Below are 13014 nucleotides of genomic sequence, written 5' to 3' on the forward strand. Positions count from 1 at the left end.
ATCGGTTAGTGCAAGAAAAAAGGATCCCAATGGGGTACTTGGTTTAGAAGAATTCAGCTTCAATTCGGAAGACGAAACTCAGGTAGCAGCCAACCAGCAGTCGTGCGAACTGCTTCTGCTTCAGGCTCCGCGGCAAGAAAGATTGATGTAATGGCATCAGTTCCCTTACTTTATACTACTGACCACTTGACGTCAGTCCTGAAGCGACAGCAACCAATGCAGAAATACTAAGCCACTGGTATTTGGGCTGGCCGAGCGCTACCCTGGCAGGGATAACCCAAATGTGATGACTGCAACAGTGAAACACGAAGAACATCTAATAACCAACACCAACGCAAGGAAGAAGGAGGAGGAAAACAGCAGTGGAGTCCAAAGCCACAAAAAAAGAATTTATTGTATAGATACAGCAAGGATTTAGCGCTTTCATTAAGAGTGTAACACAAACTTCTTCAGAATCACAACTACCTGATTTAAATATCTCTCATAAAAAAAAAATCACGACTAAAAATTACCAACAGCATTTAAAATAACTGACTTAAAACCATCTGACAATCAATATAACAGTTTAAAACAGCAATTCAAACAATATCATAATTAAACCTTATAAGACAGTAACCTTAAGACACTAGCAATGGAGATTGTGTCATTTAAACCTGGAAAAACACTAGCGTTTAATTTTAGCTGCCAACATAGTTCCTTAAATTCAATTAAATCCCTCCATGGCCCCCTAGAACATTTTTAGGGACAACATCAATCCCAGAAAATAAGAAACCATGGTCGGTATTCTTCTCTATGTGGCAGTATAATGAATTTGTACTTTTTATTTTTAATGTCATTTAGGTGTTCATATATTCTATCTCTAAATTGATGGACTGTTTTTCCCACATAAACTTGAACATTTATTGCAGGTAGCTAAATAAATAATACCTACAGTTTTACAAGTGCAGTGGGAATTTTATTACGTACCCTGTTATTATTCACCATCACAACATCCTTCTGTAAAATATATGAACATTGTGCACAAGTGCCACACCTAAATGTTTCATGTCTTCTCATGTTAGTATTAATCCCTAGGGCATCCTTCACTTCCAAATAATTCTTAAGACATTTTGCCCTCCTAGTGACAAAATTAGTCGTAGGTCTCAAAACGTCCAAAATTCCTTCAAAAGCCCTAAAAATGTTTAAATTTTTTCTAATAACTATTTGAATTTGTTCACATTCTTCTGTGTATGTGACAATAAAGGAACAATGATACTCTTCATTAGTTCTTGTCACTTGAAATGGACTTTCTTCCGTCAACATAATGAGCTTAATAGCCCCTTCACTTATTTTCAAAATGACCTCACTAGCCATTTGGTTAATAAGTTCTAAAGGGTATCCCCCAACTAAGAACACATTTTTTTAATTTTGAAAATTCCCTCATAAAGATGTTCTCAGTAATCATATGGGGCATTCTAACAAATTTCCCTTTAATTATTCATTTCCTCTGATGCATTGGATGACAACTAGAAAAATGCAATACATTATTTGAATAAGTTTTCTTTCTATAAATTGTACTCTGTATCAACTTATTTTCATAATCCTTGTACACAACACATCCAAATAATTAATTTCTTCTTTACGATATGTAAAAATGTATGTATGTTCAAAATATGTTCAAAATTAAAAAAAGTTCAGTTGATTTTAGGTGGCTATGATTCTAAAGTTTGTGTTACAGTCTTAACAAAAGTATAAACTCCTTGCTGTGTCTATACAATAAATAGTTTTTTGTGGATTTGGACTCTGCTACTGTTTTCCTTCTGCTTTCATTCGTTGGTGTTAGTCTTCTATCTCTCCCACCTTCCAAAACATGCTGCTTATGTTGACTGGCTATTTTATATTCCCCCTAGGTATGCATTGTGTGCATGTGCATGTCTCTCACTGGTGCCCAAAACGAACTAGTGGTCTACTCAAAGGACATCATGTCTTACACATAGTGTTTCATAGAATATGACCTGCAGCATCACATCTTTCAATTGCATGAATCAGTAAAAGAGAATTAATGAGTTTTGAAAGATAAAATGATGTCACTATAAATGTTTCCATCAGAGTAAGACATACCTATCTCTAGAAGCTCCACATTATCATCCACATTGGGAGCCAGGAGTTCATTTATTTTACTGACAATCCAGCCAAAGACTCTGCCATACACCACCTTTGCAATAGAATCTCTGGCATCTGTAAAAAGAAAAGGCAGCATTTATTAGGAATTAATGTTTCATGGATGCATAAACAGTTTGCTAATATTATCTTATCTGGAAAATACTCTACTTTCACAAAGTATCCCATACTACAGTTGAAAAGCTAGTTACTGTGTGGACAAAAAATGTGCAATGTGTGGACAAAAAATGTGCAATATGTTTCGACTTGTTTATTGTTCACTCCTAGCAAGTCTTTATCACTGAAAAAAAGTATTTTCAAATAGGCCCTTGCTGCATTAATGGATGGTTCTGCAGATCTGCATGCTGGTATATTTGGATTTTGTTCATGTAGTAAATCCTTTTCCAGTGAAAAACAACTGCAATAATGGAAACAATACTACAATATTATTAAGTAGGCTAACAGGTTAATCAGAATTACCATTTTCTTAAGCTTTTATTTAATATAGTTTTAAGATTTCCATAAAAATACAAATAAGCAAATATAAAGCATTCAAACAATTCAAGAAGGGATTATGATAAACATAGTGAGATGTATTATATATTTTAAGAGAAAATGGAATAAACTACAATATCCTAGAATATGGAATGTGATTTAATAATAATGAACCCTTACATTTATAATATGTTGATATAACGATAACCAATAAAGCTCAAGTGTGATCCCAACCAAGACACCTGGGCCTAAACAGATATATTACTTAGCTTCAGAGTGGATCAAAACATAAAACAACCCACCTACTGTTTTAATCATTGTTAAAAACAACTTTAATCAGATACTGTTGTAAGAGATCTAGACACTCTAGTTGATAATCCCTAATCATTTCACCATCCTGTCTCCACAGTAGTTTGGAAAGCCTTCTATCTCATCTAATTTTTTAAAGGCATCTCCATTAGATTCAAAGAAGTTTCACTCCCCTTTACTAATATCTCATCACACCAACTGTTGGATTATAATGCACCTTTTGACACATATTTGTCTAAACATATCACTCAACTTGAGAGACCTCAAGGATTCATAACTAAAAAGATCAGTAGTCTCAAAAAATCTTAATTATTAGGACATGCTGGCAATCCTCTCTCTGTACTCAATCTCTTACAGACTCCTCCATGGAGACTTGTTTCCAGCCCTTTGAGTCATGAAAAATGCAACCCTCTCTGACTTTCTATTCATTCATAGAACAAATGGTACTTCAAATACTGGGTTAAGGAACTAAACCCAAATCAACAGATAAAGGCTCACTAGCATTATAAATTCAAATTGAAATGCACCTCTCACCTCTGCAATAACCTTCCACTGCATGTAAACCAGAGTAGTAACCTTGCTACCCTTTAAAGCAGACCTGGGCATTGTATGGCCCTAGGGCTACATCCGGCCCTTTAGGTTCATAAGTAGGTACTAGGCTATTGGCCCTAGGGCCTATACAAGCCTAGCCATAACGATTCCCTGGCTATTGCTTCCCACAGATATTTACTTTCCTGGACAGCTGTCTAGCAGGGCTACTGATGTGATCCCCGGGGTGAATTTCCTATCTCCCATCAGATCGTCAAGGTTCTTCCTGAAGAGGGCCATTGAGGCAGTCTGCTGACATGTGTTGTGTGGGAACCCCATTCCAGAGTATGTGGAGTCTCTGGGTCAGGAAACTATCCCTCCAGCATATTCTATTCATCGTTGTGACAAGGTTAAGATCCCTGGAGCATGTGGCTCGGAGGGATTGGTATTTCTTTAAGTGTAGCATGTCCAACAACTCTGGGTTTGACATGGCCTTGTATGTTGGGCAGAGATCGCCTCTGAGTAGGCGATATGTGACAGAGTACAGCTGGAGTTTCTTTAGACAGTCAGCATAAGGCATCTGCTTTAGGCCTGTGACTCTTTTTATGAGGTATTTCTGTGGCCTTTCTAGTTGTTGCAGATGTCTTATGAGGTACATACCAAACGGGGCATTGTATTCTATAATGGGTCTAATGAGGGATGGGTACAGAGGGACAATGACCTCCTTTTTCTGGGTGAAAAGCCCTTGGTGAGGAGGTGTGCCACGTAGACGTATTTTCTAACTGTTGTGGCTATGTGGTTATCAAAGGTGATACACCTCTATCCACCTGTGTCCCTAGGTCTCATCACCCATTCGGTGTTTAGTGTACTGCCATCTATGTAGTAGTTCACAGGTATGTGTTTTTTTCCCAAAGGGGACAACTATACATTTTTTGGCATTTAGCTTGAGCCCATGGCTCTGGCACTAGGCATCTGTTGCGGTAAGGCCCTTTTGTAGTATATCCACATCATTTGGGGATTCAAAAATGGCTCCCAGCTTGCAGTCATTTGTAAACTTTGTAAGCCAGAGTCTCTTAGTGTTGGCCTGTACTTCAGAGAAGTAGATGCCAAACAAGAGTGGTCCCAGGACGGAACCCTGTGGTACACCACTTGTCACTTGTCTAGGGCTGAATTTGGAGTTGGCTACTTTTATGGTGTGTGTTCTTTTAGTAAGCCAGTTTGCAAAGCATTGAGTGATGTAGGGATTAATGCCCAGCTTAGCAAGTTTATCTAAGATCCCAGAGTGGGGGATAGTGTTGAAAGCCTTGGCGAGGTCCAAGTAGGCTGTGTGAACAACCTTACCCTCGTCCATAGCTCTGGAGACTGAGTCGAAGAAGTCGATCAGGTTCAAGAGGCAAGATTGACTCTTTACGAACCCAAAATGGGCGGGGTCCAGTGATTGAGGTTGCCAATGTCTGTTTATAGGTTCCATGACAATACGTTCCCATAGCCTTGCAGATCAGGCTCATCAGACTGATGGGACGGTAGTTCCCAGGATCCAAAGTGGATCTCCCCTTGTGGAGTGGGATGACTGTAGCTGTGCACCACGAAGCCTGAGATAAGGCTATGATTAAACATGACACACAGGTGAGATGCCAGTTAATTTTGTAGTTCATGGAGTACACAGCCCGGGATGTCGTCTGGTCCCATGGATGCTGTATTCTTGGCTTTGGAGAGTGTGTTTTTTTTACCTGAGTGGCCATGATTACTGAAATTTAGCATTCTTTCAGTATTGAGATGGGCCCTTTAGGGGGTGAGAGGGGGGGTGAAGTTGGCAGAATCTATCTGCCAGGATATTGGCAATATCCTTGGGATCAGTATATCTAGTGCCATTCTGCTCTAGCTCAGAGCAGATCTGAGTATTGCCATTTAGATTCTTGACATAGCTACAGAAAGCCTTGTGGTTGTCTTTGGAATCTTTGACAATTTTGTTTTCTAACTAGCTTTGGAAGATTTTATGAGGGATCTCAGCTTTCTTCTGAGGCTGGTGAGGGAGTTTTTTTGAATCCTGGGTTCTTCCTCTTTTCTGCAACAGTTTCTTCCTCCTGTTGTACAGCTTGTTTTTGACAGGGGACCACCAGATTGGCCTCCTTTTTTTTTTTTTTTTTTTTTTTTTTTGTAGAGGACAGCGTCTTGTTTTTTTTGGGATGGCTCGGTCCATGCACAAGTGAATGTGGTAGTACAGCACCTTGGTGTAAGATTCAGCAGTTGAACTTCCAGTTCCCATCTGCATGGGTGTCATGAAGTTTGTTACTTCTGACTTGAGAAGCATGAAGTTGGCTTTGGAGAAGTTTTTTACGGAAGTTTTCTTAAAGGGGGGTGGGGTGGAATGTGGATGTCAAGGGTGATTAGCTTATGGTCTGATCTGGCCAACAAGGGGGTGAGCACTGGTGTGGTGCATCGATCTCCCATATTGGTAATGACCACATCTAGAATACTGGTATCCCTGGTGGGACTATAAATTAGTTGGTCTAGAGCATTGGAATTTATGAATTTCAAGAACTGTTGAGCAAAGGTGTTGATACAGTAGTAGTTTTCCCAGTTAAAGGCAGGGAAGTTGAAATTACCCAGTATTAGGGTGTTTGGTTGTATCTTAATATTTTCCAGTACGTTTAGAAAGGTGTAGTGAGAATCCTGGGGCATGGTGGGGGATCTGTAACAAGCTACAATTTGTATTGCAGTCTTACCTAGTGTTTGTTGCACCTGGAGAATTTCAGATGCTTTGTGTTGGGCAACCATCCTGGAGGTGTGAGTATCCTTAGTGAATATGGACACTCCTCCACCTTTAGTGTTTTGGTCCTGGTTTGGTGACCAAAAAGTGTGGTATGAGCTGTAGCCTGGTATTGCAGGGGTGCTCTCTGGAGCTTTGAACCAGGTCTCAGTTACTGCACAGATATTGATGCTCTCCATTTTAAGGAAAGCCTCGAGAGAGTGCATCTTAAGGTTTAGACTTCTAGCATTGAGTAGCATTACCTTCAGATTTTGCTTGCTTGTACCCATTACGGACATTGGCTGTCCCTGACCGGCCCGCAGAGCTGGATCCACAGGAGGCTTAAGCATTTATTTTAATTAATGAAAAAAAAAAAAAACTTCTTATACCACGGCAGTGGCATCTTCTCCTTTAAGGAGAACCATGTGTGTGCCACACGCACGCCACTGCAGAAGTAAACATTCTACACCTGGAGGAAAACGTAATAGACTGGCAAAAGCAATTACGCAAACACTAGCTAGAAAATATCTCCGTGTTAGAATTAAGGTCAATATATCAGTATTCAAAATGGGCACAGACACCTTCAAAATTCCTAGCTAGACTAATTAACATAAAAATGGCCCACCAAGAATTAAAGAAATAGTGTATGAAGGACTGGTGAAGCACAAGGACCAAGATATTGTAGATGCTTTTGAAGACATATATAAGAAACTATACAACATACCCTTATCACCATATACAGACAATTGTGGTGATTTTACACATAATATAAAATTTCCACAAATTACGGAAGATAAAAAAAAAACTAAAACCCCTGCAACTAAATGAGATAAAAGCTGCAATAAGCAAACTCAAACCGGGTAAATGTCCTGGGCCCGATGGCTACACCTCTGAATTTTATAAACTATTCATGGAACCTATTTCCAAAATATTATTAAAACTTTTCAACTTTATAATACAACAAGGAACAACAGATAATTTAAATAACTCCAAAACAGTGCTAATTCCAAAAGTGAGTTCCGACCCAACAGATCCAGCAAACTATAGACCAATAGCCCTGATAAATACTGACCTTAAGATCCCAGCTCATGTTATAGCAAATAGACTTAAGAATGTACTACCCTCTATCATTTCCCAAGAGCAAATGGGCTTTATGATAAACCGGCAAACAAGTGATAACACTCTCCTTTTAGATACCATTATCAGACTTCTTAACAGTGACAAATGCCCCAGATTTGTCCTCACGGCAGATGCAACCAAAGCTTTTGATAGAGTTGATTTACATTTCCTATTTAATATATTGCCTTTATATGGTTTTCCTCAGGAATTCATAAGGATAATTAAGGTTCTATATCAGAAAGCTTCTACCAATATTCAGATAAATGAGCTCAAAACTAACCCTATACTGTTATCCAAAGGTACAAGACAAGGTTGCCCTCTTTCCCCATACCTCTTTAATCTTTATCTAGAACCTCTCCTTCTGTTTATTTCACAAAAAAACTTCCATCACATACCTAGAATCTATAACACAAATCTTATATTCTCTGCTTTTGTTGATGACTTAAATATATATTTTCAACTTCCCACTACTGACCTCCCAAAAATACTTAAAGCTATAGATGAGTTCTCTGAAATCTCTAACTATAATTTAAATCTAAACAAATTCCACATATTTCCCATGAATCTTATAGGTCAAAAGGAATTTAATTTTCCCATGAGTGAGATCAAGATAAGTTACCAGATAAAATACCTAGGAATAATATTTACTCATGACTTTAAGGATATGATAAAGAATAACCTACTGCATACATGGACCAGTATTGAAAGTGATAGCAATAGGTGGAAGAAATCAGTACTCTCAAAAGCTAGTGTTGTTAAGATGAACCTTTTACCGAGAATACCCTTTCAACTAAATGCTACTTTTTCAAATATTCCCCACAAATTCTTCCTTGATATAGAAAAAGCTATATCACGATTCTTATGGTACCAAATCCACTAGAATTAAATATGACAAAATTGTACTTACCAAACATAAAGGGGGACTGGGGTTACCTGATTTCAACCTCTATTATAGTATAATTACTGCCTACAGACTAATACAGATAATAAGCCATGACCCGTATGTAAATACCTGGACACCCCAATGGACCAAAATCTGGTCTGAACAACTGAAATCCCTTGGGTATAACAGCAAATCCCTACCATTTTTAAACCTAAATCAAAATGGCATATTCATGAAGCATATACACCCACTAATTAAATACATGATTCTTACTACACAGAAATTATTTAAATCATTGCAGATATTAGATGCTCTTGCCCTTATACAACCACTCCACCTAAATCTCAACCTACTAATAAACAATAAACCCTTAAATCTAACAAATTACCCTCTGATAAAAGATCTCACAGTATGGGAAATATACCAATGGAAAGAATCCAATATACAACAAATAAGACTAGAACTAAATCTTACTAAGAAATATACTGTTATTCTTACCCAAATCCATTACCTCATAAATGCTAAATTCTCACAAACACAAGTCGACTTGCAGGATATTAACTTAGTAAAACTAATACTAGAAAACCTTGAGATGATTATTTTCAAACTATTGGCAAGAAAAAAAACAATCTCTGACAGATGAAAATAAGAGACTGGCCATTGAGAATACGATAAAATTCATTCCTTTTAAGAAGCTGCTATATACACAAATTATGATAAATAACAATGTACACTATAATACCCCATCAAAACTTCAATTCCAACTTCTCGCCTTTATGTCCTCACTGCCCAAACCAAACTGCAGATATTCTCCATGTCACGTGGAAACGTAGCAAGGTACACAAGCTATGGTGCTCTTTAAGAGCTAGGTTAGAGAATATGGGATATGAAAAATCAACCCTGTCATGGGAGACAGCTATATTGCATATTAGCACGACTCAACTTACAAAAATAAAAAAATGTCCTTATCACGATATGTGCCCTCATTAAATTTTATATCACTAAAAATTGAAATTTCACATCTCCAATTACATGGGAAGGCTTTAGCAACCTTGCTATTAAATATATCTCATCTCACAAACTAGTTTATACAAAAACAAAAAAGAAACACTTATCAGAAATATTGGGGTTCCTTACTAGATGTAATTTTTAACAAAGAAAGATAATCTGTACACTGACGGAAGAAAAATGTATAATATGCAATAACTGCATTATAATCAGTTTTTAGTTTTTCTTTTTTTTTCTTTTCTTTCTCTTATTCCCCTTTATATATCTAATTGTATTCCCTAATTACATTAAGTATAATAAGTGTTTGAATTTCTATATTTATCTTCTTCATAAAATATGTCCCTTACACTATCCCTCACTTTCTTAAGTGATGTTAAAAAACTTTTATACTCCATCTGATGATGTAGTGACTTCTACTGTATATAGTGTATATATATTTCTTGTGTTATTAGTTTTTTGAATGTTTCCTTTTTGTATGTACTGTTTGTTTTGTGTGTTTGATTGGCTGTATCGCTGTTAATATCTGAAAATTCAAACAGAGATTTTGGGAAAAAAAAACATTCTACACTTGCGCGCAGAATTTAAACTACGCTGCTTCCATTAGAGAAAAAGTAAGTGTGTGTGTGTATGCATGTAGTTTAAATTGGAGAGAAAGTGTGTGCACATGCGTGTTTGCCTGTGTGTATGTAATTTAAACTAGCCATTCTGTTCATATGAGAGTCTGTACATGTGTGTGTGTGTGTGTATAATTTAAACTAACAATTCCATTCTGCAGTTTAAACTAGAGAGAAAGTAAGTGTGTGTATGTGAGTGCAATTAAAGCTAGCTGTACTCCTCCTATGAGGGACAAAGTGTGCTGTGTGTAGCTGTATGAGAGAGAAGGTACATATGTGTGCAAAATTTAAACTAGTCATTCTTTGCTGTATGAGAGAGAATATGTGTGTTGTGTGAGAGAGTAGATGTGTGTAAATGTGTGTTGCTGTGTGAGGTTGGTGGGGGTGTGTGTTTTTAACATACTGCTCAACTGTCCAAATTTAACCTAAAATTTTATGAGAAATGGATCAAAAACTGTCATTTTCTGGCAATTCACAAAGGACTGAAGTCACTAATAATGACATATATATCAGTTTTAGACTTCATAGCTTTCTGAAAATGCATACCAACACAAATCCTGTTATTTTAGCTAGCAAATGTCTAAGTTAAAGAGAGAAATATTTAAAATCTATCGCTATTTTGGGCAAGTGTATGTCCATTATTTAAGGCTTTGTCCAGATTTCTTGCACTATGAGGTTGAGAGGTAGGCATACCTCTCAACTGTTCAGATTTTTGCCTCATATTTTTTTCCTATTCCTCACAAAAGTTGTGGTTTTCTTGCAAATCACTGAAGACTGATGCATTTGAATTTCAGACTTCATTTCCTTCAGAAAATGCATGATGAGACAAATCCTGTTATTCTAGCAACTTTCTAAGTCTGTAAGAGCAATATTTAATCTATCCATATTTTTGGGCCTTTGTCCCCCATTATTATTAATTAATTAATTTTAATTTTTGAAAGTCTTGGTATAAATCTGATTAGTGGAATAAGTTCTTTATACATGATATATTATAAATATTTAAAAAAAAGTTTTTTGAGTAAGTTTCAACATATATGAAATAGTAGTTGATCTATTATGAATGAAAGCTATAGTGTCATAATTTCTTATGATATTCTTCCTTTTGGCAAGGTCATTGTTAAAGATTTACATCAATTTCATTTTATGATTAATTGTTTAAGTGTTTAATTGTTTAAGTATATTTGAGTATAAAAGGAGGATGTAACTAATGCATTATTGCATTGATTTCTACTTTCTGAAGAAGACAGCGAAACGAAAACGTATTGTTTGTATTAGCGTTAAAAGTGTTAACCTCCTTTGTGGACTAATAAAGATATGTGTGTATCAAGGAGCAGAGCCTGATTTCCTTCAAGTGTTTTTTTTTGGTTGAAAAGTTGGTTTTCAACACTTGATTCCAGAGTTTATATCGTGACTCGACTATGACTCCTAGTTCTCAGTCATCTGCAAACTTCATTAGCCAGAGGCCTTCTGTGTTAGCCTGTACTTCAGAGAAATAGATACCAAACAGGAGAGGTCCCAGGATTGAACACTGTGGTACTCCACTTGTCACTGGTTTGAAGTCAGATTTGGAGTCTGCAACTTTTACAGTGTGGGTTCTGTCAGTCAGCCAGTTGGCATCCCATCTTGTGAGGTAGGGATCTATACCTAGTTTAGTAAGTTTAGCTATAATTCCAGAAGGGGGGATGGTGTCAAAAAGCTTTGGCGAGGTCAAGATAGGCTGTGTGAACCACCTTACTCTCGTCTACAGCTTTGGTGACTGCCTCAAAGTCGTCGATCAGGTTCAGAAGGCATTATCTGCCTTTCACAAACCCGAATGGGGTGGGGTCCAGAGTTTGGAGGTTACCAATGTCTTTGTTTATGAGTTCCATGATGATACATTCCATGGCCTTGCAGGCCAGGCTCGTCAGGCTAATAGGCCGATAGTTCCCGGGATCAGTGGTGGCTCCCCCTTTGTGGAGTGGGATAACTGTTGCTGTGCGCCATTCAGTGGGCACAAAGCCTGATGCAAAGCTATTACTGAACATGGTGCTTAAGTGAGGAGCCAGTTTGTTCTGAAGTTTGTGTAAAACGCAGCCTGGGATGTTGTCCGGTCCCATGGATGCTGTGTTTTTGGCTTTAGATAGTGCAGCTTTTACCTGCATAGTTGTGATTACAGGGACTCTGCATTCTTCCTGAAAAGATATGGGCCCTTTAGGGGGTGGGGGTGGGGTGGGGTAAAGTTAGCACTGAACCTATCTGCCAGGATGTTGGCAATATCAGTTGGTTCTGTAATTTTCATGCCGTTGTGCTGTAACTCACAGCAGATCTGGGTGTTGCCATCGAGATTCTTGACATAGCTATAGAATGCTTCATGGTTGTTCTTAGAATTAGTGGCGATTTTGTTTTCGTAGCTAGCAGTGGAAGATCTTATAAGGGATCTCAGCTTCTTACTGAGGCTGACCAGGGAGATCCTCCACTCGTGGGATTTTACTCTCTTTTGCAACAGTTTCTTCCTTCTGTTGTAGAGTTTGTTTATGGCAGGGGACCACCAGACTGGCTTCCTTTTTTTGGAGGATAGCATCTTAGTTCTGTTTGGGATAGCATGTAAGTGCTTATAGATTGCATGTGTGTAGGATTCAGCAGTCGTAACTGTACTGCCCATCTGCATGGGTGTCATGACGTTCGCTTCTTCTGTCTTAAGAAGCACGAAGTTGGCATTGGAGAAAGTTTTTACTGTGGTTTCCTTAATGGTGGGTGGGGTCGGGATACAGATATCTAGGGTGATTAGCTTATGGTTGGATCTGACCAACGAGGAGTTGATTTCAGGTGCGGAATACTGGTCACTCATGTTGGTAATGACTAGGTCTAGGATATTGTTGCCCCTGGTGGGGGTGTGAATAAGTTGAACCAGGGCACTGGAATTTATAAATTCCAGAAAGCGTTGAGCAAAGGAGTTGGTACATGACTAGTTTTTCCCAGTTAATGGTGGGGTAGTTGAAATTGCCCATTATTAGGGTGTTTGGTTGAATCCTAATATTTTCCAGTATATCAAGAAAAGAGGAGTGGAAATCCTGGGGCATGGTGGGGTATCTGTAGCAAGCTACAATTTGGACTGCAGTTTTGCCCAGAGTTAGTTGCACTTGGATAACCTTGGATGCATTATGCTGCGCAAATAGCCAGGAGGTGTGGAT

General features: G+C 37.9%; 1 protein-coding gene across 2 annotated transcripts in view; it reads right to left on the bottom strand.

The window, feature by feature from the left end:
- Positions 1 to 13014, bottom strand: part of LOC122807596 (myosin-IIIb-like) — a 2420886-nt gene that overhangs the window by 963608 nt on the left and 1444264 nt on the right. For both annotated transcript variants that reach the window (XM_044078517.1, XM_044078510.1), the window contains exon 10: positions 2101 to 2217. In XM_044078517.1, the coding sequence (XP_043934452.1) occupies positions 2101 to 2217 (117 nt within the window). The remainder of the gene's footprint in view (positions 1 to 2100; positions 2218 to 13014) is intronic.

This window comes from Protopterus annectens, chromosome 1.part1 (assembly GCF_019279795.1).
Source record: "Protopterus annectens isolate FY-2018-M chromosome 1.part1, PAN1.0, whole genome shotgun sequence".
Lineage (NCBI taxonomy): Eukaryota > Metazoa > Chordata > Ceratodontiformes > Protopteridae > Protopterus > Protopterus annectens.